The sequence below is a fragment of the Macaca nemestrina genome, chromosome 10, assembly GCF_043159975.1.
Source record: "Macaca nemestrina isolate mMacNem1 chromosome 10, mMacNem.hap1, whole genome shotgun sequence".
Classification (NCBI taxonomy): Eukaryota; Metazoa; Chordata; class Mammalia; order Primates; family Cercopithecidae; genus Macaca; species Macaca nemestrina.
Window position 1 is genome coordinate 117,175,101 of NC_092134.1, and position 13,990 is coordinate 117,189,090.

Consider the following 13,990-nt stretch of genomic DNA (forward strand, 5'->3'; position numbering starts at 1 on the left):
GTAGAGACGGTGAAACCTCGTCTCTACTAAAAATACAAAAATTAGCTGGGCGTGGTGACGCACACCTGTAATCGCAGCTACTCAGGAGGCTGAGGCAGGAGAATCACTTGAACCTGGGAGGCAGAGGTTGCATTGAGCTGAGATGGCGCCACTGCACTCCAGCCTGGGTAACAAGAGCAAAACTCCACCTTAAAAAAAAAAAAATTAGACTCTCCAAGGGCAGTGTGGAAGCAGAGACAAGCCTGAGTAGGCACGCACACTTCTTGGTGATAGCCTCCTCCGTAGCTTTCTTGGAAGGTTTAGTAATGACCAGTTTTTCTGAGTAAGATCTTATCTACATTATTCTAGTTACTAACCACCTTTCATCTGCTAAGGTAAATTTTCACTTCAGAATGTTCCTCTTAAGACCATGCAATAACTCTTACTGTTTGTTGGTGGAAAGCCATCTCATTATTTTACTGGTTAAGGGTAAACTGAAGATGATTAGATTTCCTTCCTTCCTTCCTTTCTTCCTTCCTTCCTTCCTTCCTTCCTTCCTTCCTTCCTTCCTTCCTTCTGTCCTTCCTTCCTTCCTTCCTTCCTTCCTTCCTTCCTTCCTTCCTTCCTTCCTTCCTTCCTTCCTTCCTTCCTTCCTTTTGTTCCTTCTTTTTTAAATAGGGTCTACCTGAAGTGTGAACTGATTTGGGAAATTTGACCATGCAGAACAGTAACATTTTCTTGATGTTTGTTACTACCAAATTGTGATTTTTTTTTTTTAATGGCTATTGATAATAAGGCATGCCTAATGTAGTAAAAGTTTGAAAATATCCCAATTTCTGATTGACAGAAGAAGAACTGGCAACTCCTCCGCTAGATGGCATCATTCTTCCAGGAGTGACAAGGCAGTGCATTCTGGACCTGGCACATCAGTGGGTGGGTGCCTTTGATATGAACAACTTTTGTAAGCCTGAAATAAAAAATAATCAAAATAAGCCCAGCCAAGTGTTGAAATAATATCCTGTGGTTCCAACCAATGTTATCTAATCTTTAAATTCTAACATGAATGAAAAGTATTCTTCTAGAAGGACTTTCTTGGCAAGACTATTAAAATAAGTATTCTTGTTAGTGAGGGCAGAGAGAAACCAGTGTAGCAAGATGTCGTAATGGCGAAGTATTCTAGGAGTAGTCTCAATCTACCGGGTATCTCCTACCAACTTTTATCTGCTTCATACTTGGTGTGCCTCCATCCAGCCAGTCCTTCTCAAGTCTGTGTTGCTTCCAAATGGCAATGAAAATTTTCCTTTCCTTTATTTATACCAGTATAACCGTGCTTGTCATAGAAATGAAATAATTTCACTGACATATAAATGTTTACTAACATAACATTATTGGTTTGGCTGCCTTCTTTTTCTCTCTGTCCTACCCCCATCCTCCAAATTTCATATACATACCTATTTTAAAATCAGAACAGGCAAGCAAATGTAAAGCTGTTTTCAGTAGACTTTCAAATTCGTGTGACACAGGCAAGCATATTAAACAATTTGGTGGACCAGGTGCAGTGGTTCATGCATATAGTTCTAGCACTTTGGGAGGCCAAGGCAGGAGGATCCCCTGAGCCCAGGAATTTGAGACCAGCCTGGACAACATAGTGAGACCCCAAATCTACAAAAAAATAAAAAAAATTAGCTGAACATGGTGGAACATGCCTGTCATCCCAGCTAGTTAGGGGGGCTGAGGTGGGAGGATGGCGTAAGATCAGGAGGTCAAGGTCACAGTGAGCTATGATCAAGCTACTGCACTACAGCCTGAATGACAGGGTGAGACCATGTCTCTAAAAACAAATAAATAAATAAAATTTAAAAAGATTCGGTTTTGGAAATGACATAACGTATTCAAGACAAATTATTGAATGAATTGGGTGTCTGGTAAAGGTTCTTGGATGGAACTTTTGACCCAGGTGTTAAAATGGTCTCCAAAGAACATGAAATGACTTTGAGCTTACTGTGGTCAAAGAGTACTAGTAGTAATAGGACAAATGTTTAGAAACACACACGTTATCTAGGATCATACTAGCATGGTTTCTCTGGAAAAGACTTTGAAAATAGATGAAATGTGCTATAAATAATTCTACAAAACCCTGAAGTAGACAAGACCCAACTGCTACATGCTGGCTGGCACATTGGGCATGGCATTTACAAACTGTTGGTATAATTTCAAACAGCTTGCCCTGTCCTAAATATGTTTGCAATTGGAAAGATATTTTTGAAGCTCAGTAATTTTTGTTTTATTAAAGAAAAATAACAACCAAGTACAGAAGGTTTGATGACAAGTTGCAAGTGGAAATACTTTCCCACACTAAAGATTTGCTAGCATGAAAAATAGGTTATTATGGAGGAAATTTTTTCTTGACTTCCTAGCTGTAATTTATTTTAAAAAGCTATTTTAAAACATGAGACGTGAAATGCCAAGAGGCATGTAGGGGTCACCACTGCTTACCAGATAGGGGAAATTGTCCAAAGATAAGTAAGGGTGAGCAGAGTAAAAATAATTCTGCTTATTTACAAAAGAGTTTTCTTTTCTTTTCTTTTTCAGGGCACAGAACTCAGCTTGTTTTCGGTTAATCTGGCTGATTTTCTGCAGTTTATTTACCTTTGAACAACATAATTGCAATTGTAGACTGAGAGAAATTGAAGCTTTCAAAGAGCCATATTTCTATTACAGACATATTTTCCTGCCCTTCCAAATCTACTTACAGCATGAGTTCTTCTTTTAAATATTCAAATATTTTGAATATTTTCAAAATATTTTGAATATTTCCAAGAGCTTTGATTTCCATTTTTATCTCTTGTGGGTTTATAAATTAAAAGAAATACTCATCTTACTTTTTTAAACCTCTCTATTTTTTGTTGCCCTTTATTCAAATAACTTGTTGACAAACTGTGAAATTGAACCACTGAGGTAAAAGAATGAGAATTAAACAGACAGTTTAAACAGATAGCTTAAAAGAATCAAGATTTTTCTTTTTCCCATTTCCTATCCTTGAGGAAAGAATATATTCAGACACTTAGGCAGAAGTCAATGAGGTTATACCACTAATTCCATGATGAAAATCAACCGAATGTGATACTGAAAGAGAATTGTCACTGTAAAGTCAACTATTAGTCATATTAGGAAAAAAATACACACAATACAATTTCTCAAGTAAATGTATATTTCCCAAATATACATTCGATGTTTAAAAATAATGAGTATTTCAGATATTTGAACTCAGTCTGTTCTTTATTCCGTAAAAGATATAGGTAAGCCGTGCACAGTGGCTCACAACTATAATCTCAGCACTTTGGGAGGCTGAGGTGGGAAGATCGCATGAGCCCAGCCTGGGCAACATAGGGAGACCCCCATCTCTACAAAATAAAATATAAAAAATAAAAGCTAGTTGGGCATGGCAGCACACACCTGTGGTCCCAGTTACTCAGGAGACTGAGACAGGAGGATCACTTGGGCCTGGGAGGTCGAGGCTGCAGTGAGCCAAGATTATGCCACTGCATTCCAGCCTGGGTGACAGGGCAAGACCCCATCTCAAAAAAAAAAAAAAGACAAAGGTAGAAAGAGTACCAGATTTGGAGCCAATCAGATCAGACCTGGGTTCAAATGGAGTTTCTGTCATTTACTTCCTTTGTGGCCCTGGAGATGCCCTTCAACCTCCTTGAACCTTAGTTTCCTCATCTGTAAAATGGGGATGATAGTACTTACCCTAAAATTATAGAACTTGGCATAATACCGGGTGCTTGATAAATGGTAGCTATAATTATTAATATTACATAATACATTGTTCTCCTTTATGGTAAAGTAGGGTTTAAGACACTGATTTTGTTTTGTTTTGTTTGTTTTGTGTTTTTGAGACAGAGTCTCGCTCTGTCACCCAGGCTAGAGTGCAGTGGCGTGATCCTGGTTCACTGCAACCTCTGCCTCCTGGGTTCAAGCGATTCTCCTGCCTTTGCCTCCTGAGTAGCTGGGATTACAGGTACCTGCCACCACGCCTGGCTAATTTTTGTATTTTTAGTAGAGACAGGGTTTCACCAGGTTGGCCAGGCTGATCTCAAACTCCTGACCTCAAGTAATCCACTTGCCTCAGCCTCCCAAACTGCAGAGATTACAGGCGTGAGCCACCGCACCCAGCCTAAGACACTGTTAGCATGGAGCATACATCAAGCAGCTCTTGGGATGCGTCAATTTTGTAAGACTTTATACAAGTTAAAAAATAAGAAGGCAAAAAAGGAGGCATATGTTAAAGTATACCATGTGTCTTGTGGTGATAATCTTATATTTTATATTCTGATAATCTCATATATAAATCTGTGACCTTGAAGTAGGTTCCTTAACACCTCAATGTGTTCACTGATAAGATGGTGTGTCCCTTCCAGCTTTCCCTTGAAGGATGGTTATGACCTTGTCTAAGTGCAATCAGAATGTTAAGCGGAACCATAAATATTGGCAATTGTTTTGCATGCCTTTTCCTTTAAAATATATTTGTTATTTTTTATATTCCGTGCAGGGTGAATTTAAGGTATCAGAGAGATACCTCACCATGGATGACTTGACAACCGCCCTGGAGGGGAACAGAGTGAGGGAGATGTTTGGCTCTGGTACAGCCTGTGTTGTTTGCCCAGTTTCTGACATACTGTACAAAGGCGAGGTACGACAAGTATTTCCTCACTTCCTATCATTTCCAGTCACATTAAATTACATTTAATTTAAGTGTATGAATAAAATTGCATTTGGACCCAGACGCAAGGTACAAAAGTTTTGTCGTTGTTGTTTTTCTTTATTGTAAAGAGATGGAGTCTCGCTATGTTGCCCAGGCTGGAGTGCAGTGGCTATTCACTGGTGTGATCATAGCTCACTGCAGCCTCAAACTCCTGGGCTCAAGCAATCCTTCTGCTTCAGCCTCCTGAGTTGCTGGGATTACAGGAGTGCACCACTGCACTCTGCTGGGTTTTTTGTTGTTGTAGTTTAACTTGGCATTACAAAAAAAAAATAACTGGGACAATTTATCCAGATGAAACTGTATTAGCATATATCTACTATGTTTCCAGTGATTTCATGTAAGCTCAAACATGGTGGGAAGTTAGTTTTGTCCTTGGACACGTGTAAGATCTGTCTTACCTAAATGTTGGGATTGGAGCTATGCCAATAATCTTCTACTCTTCTCTTTTTCTTCCTACCAGTGCACTAAGCAAGGCTCTATAGATAGTTACATTTCAGTTTCTGGTTAACAAAAGTACTTCCAAACTACTGGATTAGAAATGGTAAATAGTTATGGAAAGTGCATTTGAATGGTCAATTCCTTGATTTTTTATTATTAATGCTGTTATTAATACTAAGTAGACCACTTTACAAGAATTATTTATTGGCAAACCTGGTGCATTTACTAAAATCTTATAAAAGGAATTTGAGGATTTGGTAGGAAGAAATATTCTCCTCTTAGTAAATTAGTCTGATTTTATATGAGCCATACTTTTGTTTTCTTGTCAAATTGTTTTGCTTTCCACTTTATAACAAAGCTCCAATACTTATGATTAACATTGGCATCTAACTTTATAACTTAAAAGCTTGTAAGTATTATTCTTATAATGTGAACTGGCTTAAGTTACTCGTATTACAGTGGATCCTTGAACAACACAGGGGTTGGGGTGTCAACCCCCATACAGTTGAAAAATCCACATATAACTTTTTGTTGTTTTTTTTTTGAGACAGGGTCTTTCTCTGTCACCCATGCTGGAGTGCAAGGGCACAATCTCGGCTCACTGCAACCTCCGCCTCCCAAGCTCAAGCAATCCTCCCACTTCAGCCTCCCAAGTAGTTGGGACCACAGGTGTGCACCACCACACCTGGCTAATTTTAGTATTTTTTGTAGAGACGGGGTTTCAAGATGTTGCACAGGCTGGTCTCAAACTCTTGAGTTCAAGTGATCCACCTGCCTTGGCCTCCCAAAGTACCGGCATTACAGGCGTGAGTCACCATGCCCTGCCCACATATAACTTTTGACTCCCCAAAAACTTAACTACTAGTAGCCTACTGTTGACCAGAAGCCTTATCGATAACAAAAACAGTCGATTGGCACATATTTTTTGTATTATATATGTTATATATGTATTCTTACAATAAAGTAAGTTAAGAAAATCATGGGGAAGGGAAAATATATTTACTCTTCATTATGTGGAAGTGGATCATCATAAAGATCTTCATCCTCATTGTCAGTAGGCTGAGGAGGAGGAGGAGGAGGAGGAGGAGGAGGGATTGGTCTTGCTGTTTTAGGAGTGGCAGAGGCAGAAGAAAGTCCATGTGTAAATGAACTTGTGTAGTTCAAACCCATGTTGTTCAAGTGTCAACTGTAAATGCAAATTCTACTGGTTTTCACATTTTACTTTACAGTTATTTTCCCTCAACTAATTGGAGTTTTGCTCAACTCTTCTGACTTTAATGGTGGCTGCTTCATTTGTTGAGGTTTTAGAACTTGCTTTTAAGGGATTGCTCTTGACATAATTGCATCTACAGATTGACTATTTCATGAGAGAAGAATTATTCTGTTTTATGTCAATACTTACATTGATAATAATGCTACTGTTTAATATCTTGCTATGGTAGCATCAAGGTAATGTGATCAATCCACTGAAGTTGTCATTAGGCCAGATTTTTTTTTTAAGTTTAATTATTATTTCACTTCTAGAAATAAGAAGTTTATAAAGTTTAGCATAATTTTAATGGTCCTGGCTTAGGAAGCATTTACAGCCAAAAAGTATATCTAATTATCCTGTTATACTAAAGGGTATAACATGAAAAGTGTTTGAGAGCACAGACTATCTCCTAAAATCAAACTATCAAAACCTGCAAGCCAGCAAGGCATGAGTAGGCCTGACTCAGATACAAATTAGAAGCATGAAATCTCTTTGAGCCACACATTTCTTCATGCTATCCAATATTGTGGAGGTAGTGGCCCCTGGAAGTTTAGCTTGGGCCAGAGATAGGTATAGAAGCCCCTTTTATGAAGTCATAGACTCGCTTTAATTTATGCTCCCAGAATGACTTGCATTAAATTGTGGCAAATTATCTTTGAGTTCTCATTCCTGCCAGAGAGTTAATATCTAGAAGACAATCATTCATCCTCACAGATTCTCAGAATCTTGGAAGAGGTAGGGTTCTTTAAGTTTAGCCACTATTTTAGGTACAGAATTTAGCAGAATTTAGCAGAATTGCTTCAGTGTCTTATCTGTTATCACCATATACATGAATACCCTCAAATTATCTCGTTTCCCTTTCTTGTGTAGACAATACACATTCCGACTATGGAGAACGGTGCTAAGCTGGCAAGCCGCATCTTGAGCAAATTAACTGATATCCAGGTAAAGGTTTCTTTTCTTTTCTCTTTTCTTTTGTTTTATTTTATTTTATTTCTTTTCCTCTCTTCTCTTTTCATGTCACCTTATTTCTGTCAGAGCTTACAACTAAATTGTATTTCAATGAAGAGGAGTAAATATTACAATTCGAGATCAATAAGTTAAATTTAAGGAAGATATTCCCAACACAATATGTGGGCATGAGCAAAGCAGAAGTGGGAAAGAAGATGTATCTTTTAAAAAAAGAAAGAAAATATTGTTCAGGGCTCCACATTACTCAACATTAAAAAATAGATGTAAATTTTGGTAACGTTTAAAAATCTCATTAAGAAGTATAACATAACTTTTGTTAAAAAAAAAAAAGGAAGAAAAAATTTGAAAGAAGAAATTTCAGGAAGAAAATTACAGTGCATGTGATTCCAACACTGAGATATAAACACTGTTCATTTTTGATGTATTTTTATTTTTGAGATGGAGTCTCACTCTTGTTGCCCAGGCTGGAGTACTAGTGGCACGATCTTGGCTCACTGCAACCTCTGCCTCCCGGGTTCAAGCAATTCTCCTGCCTCAGCCTCCCGAGTAGCTGGGATTATAGGTGTGCACCACCACACCCAGCTAATTTTTGTGTTTTTAGTAGAGAAGGGATTTCATCACGTTGGCCAGGCAGGTCTCGAACTCCTGACCTAAGGTAATCCACCTGCCTTGGCCTCCTAAAGTGTTGGGATTACAGGCGTGAGCCACTGTGCCCTGCCAATTTTTGATGTCTTAACCTTCAATATTTTGTAAGCATGTATATACTTTATTTATTTATTTATTTTTGAGACAAAGTCTCGCTGTGTCATCCAGGCTGGAGTGCAGTAGCGTGATCTCAGCTCACTGCAACCTCTGCCTCCCGGGTTCAAGCAATTTTTCTGCCTCAGCCTCCTGAGTAGCTGGGATTACAGGTCTCAATGCCACCATTCCCGGCAAATTTTTGTATTTTTAATAGAGATGAGGTTTTGCCTTATTGGCCAGGCTGGTCTTGAACTCTTGACCTCAGGTGATCCACCCGCCTCGGCTTCCCAAAGTGCTGGGATTACAGCCATGAGCCACCATGCCCAGCCAGTATACTTTTAGATAGTTATTTTTTCCTAACAAAATGAGATCATATTGTACATAATTTACTTGTTTTTTCACTTAATAAATGCTTTGCTTTTTTATATCAATAAGTAGTTTTCTCCAACACAATTCATAAAGTTTAATTAAATTCCATTATATAGATATATCATAATGTTTTTAAAAAATTATTATTGAACATTTACATTGTTGGCAATGTTTATTTTTCACTATCATGAACAGTACATCCTCGATTATTTCCTAAGGATAAATCTCTGGGATCAAAGGGTATACATGTCTATTTTTTCATACTGCTAACTTTGTTTTGCCTATTTTTTGTCTGAGCAACAACCTACAGTAATGTCTCAACAGGCAGTTAAGCAGGCATGCTAAATACCAGATAACACTGGGCTACTTGGAAAAGAGATTATTCTGTAATTTGCAAGCATTTCACCAGTTAGAGGATTTTGTTGAACCCAGTTACTATCCTTGTCAATTAGTAAAAATATCTAAGAGGGCCTGAGACTTACATTGAAAAGTAAAATAAAGTTTGGTCATTTGAGTGATGTCAGATGGCATTGAGTCATGAAACTAAGTGAAACTTAAAGGTGGTTGAGAATGCAACAGACCTCCAGAGAGCAACAGAGGTCCTTGGGTAGTGATAAAAATGGCATTTCTGGCTGGGCGCAGTGGCTCACACCTATAATCCCAACACTTTGGGAGGCCGAGGTTGGAGGATCACTTGAGGCCAGGTGTTCAAGACTGGCCTAGGCAACATAGTAAGAAACTTCCCCTAAAAAAATGGAAATAAAATAAAAATAAAAATTTAAAAGAGCGCTTAAAAAGCAGTTTTAAAAGAGACTTACTCAGCAAGTTTTCCGTCAAATTTACAGTATTAAAAAGAAAGAATGATTGTGTGTTTGTGTTTCTGTTTGTTTTGTTTTGTTTTTTTTTTTTGAGACAGAATCTTACACAATCTCAGCTCACTGCAGCCCCTCCCTCCTAGGTTCAAGTGATTCTCATGCCTCAGCCTCCCATGTAGCTGGGATTACAGGTGTGCACCACCATGCCTGGCTAAATTTTGTATTTTTAGTAGAGTCGAGGTTTTGCCATGTTGGCCAGGCTGGTCTCAAACCCCTAGCCTCAAGTGATTTGCCCACCTTGGCCTCCCAAAGTGCTGAGATTATAGGCATGAGCCACTGCACCTGGCCTTGATTGTGGTTTTTTAATCAATGAGCTGCCATACTTCTGCTCTCCAGCAAAGGTTTTCTGTGAGGATTTTCTGTCAGCTAAGTAAAGGAATATCTTAATATTGGAAGAAATAAAATTTAGTCAGAGTTGTTTTCTACCTTTGTACGCAGCAACAATTAAAAGTAATTTGAAGAGTAGCTAATAAAAATTTCTGCTTGGATGGCTTAGGCATTTTAATTTTTTTAAGGTTGCCTGAGTAAATCTGAAAATAATAAATTATTACAGTTTTGCTCAAATAAAGAACATAAATAGAACAAAAAATACATAATTGGCTAGATTACATGAAAGCCTTTTTCCAAAATAGGAGTTTAGAGGCCAGGGCAAATAGGCAGGAAAAATAAATAAAGGGCATCCAAATTAGAAAAGAAGAAGTTAAATTAGCCTTCTTAGCAGATGACATTATCTTACACCTAGGAAAACCTAGACTCCCCCAAAAAACTTGGAGAACTGATAAGTGAATTCAGTAAAGTTGCAGGACATAAAATCAACATGCAAAAATCAGTAGAATTTATGTAGGCTAACAGTGAACAATCTGAAAAAGAAATCAAGAAAGCAATCCCATTTATAATAGCTACAAAAGGTATGAAATACCTAGGAATCAATCTAACCAAAGACATGAGAGATCTATACAAGGAAAACTGTAAAACTGTGATTTAAAAAATTGAAGAAAACCCACAAAAGTGGAAAGATATTCCATGTTCATGGATTGGAAGAATTAATTTTGTTAAAATGACAATACCACCGAAAGCAATTTACAGATCCCTATTAAAATACTGATGACTTTCTTCACAGAAATAGAAAAAACAATCCTAAAATGTATATGGAACTACAAAAGACCCCAAATAGCCAAAGCAATTTGAGCAAAAAGAACAAAGTTAGAATCACCACACTACCTTACTTCAAAATTTATTATAAAACTATAATAACCAAAACAGCATAGTCCTGATATAAAAACAGACATAGTAGACCAATGGGACAGAATAGAGAACCCAGATACCTAAGTCCACATATTTACAACCAACTCATCTTTGACAAAGGTGCCAAGAACTATAATGGGGAAGACAGTCTTTTCAATAAATGGTGCTGGGAAAATTGGATAATTATATGCAGAAAAATGAAACTAGATTCCCTTCTCTTGCCATACACAGAAATGAAAGTATATTAATGACTTGAATCTTAGACCTGAAACTGTGAAATTACTTGAAGAAAACGTTGAGGAAATGCTTCAGGACATTGGTCTGAGCAAAGATCTCATTCTGTCACTCAGGCTGGAGTGTAGTGGCATGAACCTGGCTCACTGTGGCCTTGACTTCCCAGGCTTAAGCAATTCTCCCACCTTGGCTTCCCATGCTAGAACCGCAGGTGCATGCCACCACATTCCACTAATTTTTAAATTTTTTGTAGAGATGGAGTCTCACCATCTTGCCCAGACTGATCTCGAACTCCTGAACTCAAGGGATCCTCCCGTCTCAGCCTCCCAAAGTGCTGAGATTACTAGCATGAGCCACTGTCCCTGACCAGCAAAGATTTCTTATGTAAGACCTGGAAAAGCATAGTCTATCAAAGCAAATATAGGCAATTGGGATTATATCAAGCTGAAAAGCCTCTACACAGCAAAGAAAACAATCCACAAAGGGAATAGACTACCCAAAGAATGGGTGAAAATATTTGCAACCTATCTATCTGACAAGCAATTAATAACCAGAATCTATAAGGACCTCAAACAACTGTATAGGAAAAATTTAGTGATGTGGTTTTAAAATGGGCATGAGACCTAAACAGACAACTCAATAGAAAAAAAATTTTGATTTAAAATGGATAAAAGATCTGAATGGACGTTTCTCAAAAGAAGACATACAAATGGCCAGGAGGTACATGAAAAAATGTGCAACATCACTAATCATCAGAGAAATGCAAAGCAAAACCACAATGTAAAACCCACTTGCCCCAGTTAAAATGGCTTGTATTAAAAAAAAAAACAGGCAATAACAGATGCTGAGAGGATGTGGAGAAAGCAAACCGTCATATATTGTTGGTTGACATGTAAATAGTACCGCCACTATGGAGAACAGTATGGAGGGTCCTCAAAAACTAAAAGTAGAACTAGAACTTCCATGTGATCCAGCAATTCTACCACTTGGTATATATCCAAAAGAAAAAAAAAATCAGTATATCAAAGAGATATCTGCACTCCAGTGTCTATTGCAATAGTATTCACAATAGCCAAGATAAGGAATTAACCTAAATGTCTATCAACAGATGAGTGGATAAAGAGAATGTGGCATATATATACACAATGGAGTACTATTCAGCCATGAAAAAGAATGAAATCCTGTCATTTGCAGCAACATATATGGAACTGGAGGTCATTTTGTTAAGTGAAATAAACCAGGGACCGAAAGACAAATACTACAGGTTCTCATGCAGGTGCTAAAAAAGTGGATCCCATGAAGACAGAGTAGATTAGAGGTTACCAGAGGCTGAGAAAGGGAGTGGGAAGGAGAAGATAAAAGAAAAAAAAAAAAAAACCAAGAATATTAATGTATTTATTACCACTATTAAACTGAACACTTAAAAATTGTACAGATGGTAAATTATATATGTGTATTTTATCTTAAAATTTTTAAAATTAGGAGTTTAGAAATTTTTAAGAGAAGTGTGCCCATAGTGATAAGAAAGAAAGACCCTTTTGGAAAGTTTTCTTGAACAAATTGTACAGTATTTTCTTGAACAAATTGTACATTCTGTAGCAGGTAATACACCAAATAAGATTTCAGGGTTACCTCTTGGAGATTGTATGAAATAAGGAAATTTAGGTGGGCGTGATGGCTCATTCCTGTAATCCCAAAACTTTGGGAGGCTGATGCAGGAACATTACTTGAGGCTAGTACTTCAAGACCAGCCTAGGCAACATAGTAAGACCCAGTCTCCACAAAACCACCAAAAAAATTAGCAAGTATGGTGGCACACACCTGTAGTTCCAGCTACTTGAGAGGCTGGGGCAGGGGGAACACTTGAGGCCAGGAATATTAGGCTGCAGTGAGCTATGATTGTGCCACAGCACTCCACTCCAGCCTTCACTGTAGAAAGACACCCTGTCTTGAAAGGAAGGAGGGAGGGAGGGAGGGAAGGAAAGAAGGAAGAAAGAAGGAAGTAAGGAAAGAAGGAAGGAAGGAAGGAGGGAAGGAAGGAAGGGAATGTAAACTTATTTGATTTGGCTTAAAGGATTAATAGAAAAGGAAAACATAGTCTCTGGGCTGAGAAAAATTGAACTCTATTGAGTTACAATTGGAATAAAGATCTAAGTGGAGGTATTTGGAAGACATAATCATGAAGCTTTCACTGAGGAAGGAAACTCTAGGAGGCAAAAGCAGAAATGCAACTGATCAAAATTGAAATGATGACAAAATATATGCATTCAAACCTGAAAGTGACTGAAAGAGAAGCCCAAACACACAATTTTGGGGTAAGATGGGAAACCATTACCAAAGTTCTCAGAAAGAACATTTTTAAAAGTAAGATTGTAGAAGCCAAAAAGATGTGTATTAGTCTGTTCTCACACTGCTCTAACGAACTACCTGAGACTGGGTAGTTTGTAAAGAAAAGAGGTTTTATTGACTCTTAGTTCTGCAGGCCATACAGGAGACATGGCCGGGGAAGCCTCAGGAAACTTACAGTCATGGCAGAAGGCAAAGGGGAAGCCAGTACGTATTACATGGTGGGAACAGGAGGAGGAGAGTGAGGGTGGGAGGTGCCACTCACTTTTTAAAACAAGCAGATCTCCTTAGCACTCACTCACTATCATGAGAACAGCAAGGGGAGGTTTGCTCCCATGATCCAATTACCTGACACCAGGCCCTTCCTCCAACATGGGGGATTACAATTCCAAATGAGATTTGAGTGGGGACACAAATTCAAACCATATCAGAATGTTAGTGACTAAAGTAAATGTTCTTGATTAACTCTTTAATGTATATATTGAGTGCAAGCCATATGCAAATTGAGGCTGTCAGGCAAGCTACTGAATTGTCTGTTTCTCCAAGAAAAATAAATTTCAGTAATTATTAAGGAAGCAGCATAGAATTGCATCATGTTTTACATGTCATTACTTTTACCATTACATGGGAGCATGGATGTTTTCTACAAAGTGCTCTGATAAATTGAAGAAGAGGCCAACAACAGCCACCAAAAAAACCTTCAAGATTCTTGCCAGTATGGCCCAGGGGAAAAATTTCCCTCATAACCACAGATTTGACTTTTCAACTTCT

General features: G+C 38.0%; 1 protein-coding gene across 5 annotated transcripts in view; it reads left to right on the forward strand.

The window, feature by feature from the left end:
• The window catches only part of LOC105492127 (branched chain amino acid transaminase 1), a 130,538-nt gene that overhangs the window by 110,146 nt on the left and 6,402 nt on the right, over positions 1–13,990 (forward strand). For all 5 annotated transcript variants that reach the window (XM_011759067.3, XM_071072048.1, XM_011759066.3 and 2 more), the window contains 3 exons: positions 827–912; positions 4,535–4,675; positions 7,308–7,382. In XM_011759067.3, the coding sequence (XP_011757369.2) occupies positions 827–912; positions 4,535–4,675; positions 7,308–7,382 (302 nt within the window). The remainder of the gene's footprint in view (positions 1–826; positions 913–4,534; positions 4,676–7,307; positions 7,383–13,990) is intronic.